Source organism: Myotis davidii, unplaced genomic scaffold, assembly GCF_000327345.1.
Source record: "Myotis davidii unplaced genomic scaffold, ASM32734v1 scaffold427, whole genome shotgun sequence".
Lineage (NCBI taxonomy): Eukaryota > Metazoa > Chordata > Mammalia > Chiroptera > Vespertilionidae > Myotis > Myotis davidii.
Genome location: NW_006298051.1, coordinates 911,345 through 912,116, shown reverse-complemented (window position 1 = coordinate 912,116; position 772 = coordinate 911,345). Strand labels below are relative to the sequence as shown.

At 69.2% G+C, this 772-nt stretch overlaps 1 protein-coding gene across 1 annotated transcript in view; it reads right to left on the bottom strand.

Annotated features, from left to right (window-relative positions):
• Nucleotides 1-772, bottom strand: part of MMEL1 (membrane metallo-endopeptidase-like 1) — a 27,593-nt gene that overhangs the window by 24,309 nt on the left and 2,512 nt on the right. Inside the window, exon 2 of the mRNA XM_006773811.2 lies at nucleotides 3-86. Within this exon, the coding sequence (XP_006773874.2) occupies nucleotides 3-86 (84 nt within the window). The remainder of the gene's footprint in view (nucleotides 1-2; nucleotides 87-772) is intronic.

Genomic DNA, 772 nt, shown 5'->3' with positions numbered 1-772 from the left:
GCGCCGCAGCCACCCCCCGCACGCGTGCTGGTAGAAGTCCTCACACGGGTCCTGGGACGGGTCCATGTTCTTGAGGATCCTGGCGGCTGCTCGTCCCCGGGGGCCGGGGCGGGGGGCGGGAGGTGCAGTTGTGGGTGCCTGGGGGCTGTGCACCCCTGGGAGCTGTAGTCACCCTCTCTGAGCCTCGGAAGTGGGGGACTCAAGTTCAAGAATCACCACATTTCAGCCACATGACCTTGAACCCCGTGACCTCTGGCCCCTCGATTCCCTTCTCTCAGGAGGCAGCTGTCACAGGGCGCTGGGCTGAGAGGGAGGCTCGCGGGGGCGGGGCTGGGGCTCTGCTCTGCCCCTGGGGGCCAGGTGTCCTCAGGATGGGAGGGGCTTTCACCCACCACGCGGGGGGCAAACCCTGAGTGTGCAGGGGCAGTGGTCCCGCTGACCACTCAGCGGAGCTGGCCGGCTGGACCCCACGGGCTCCCCGGGTTCTGTCACTGGCTGGGACCTCGCAGGGCACCCACCACCCCAGCCGTTTCCACTGGGTCCCCTCCCACCACTCCCCCGGGCTCATCTGCGGGTCTGACCCCCCTCCCCCAAGCCCAGTTCCCGGGGGAGCCCTTGATTGGGCTGTACGGTCAGTGGCCTCTCTTTCTGTAAGTGCAGGAGAGGCCCTGGGGCCCCGCGAGGCCAGGGCCTGAGCAGGGGCTTCTAGGAGTGGGGGTGCGGGTGAGGTGGGGACAGACCCCAGGCCTGTCCTCTGCCCCAGAGCCAGGCC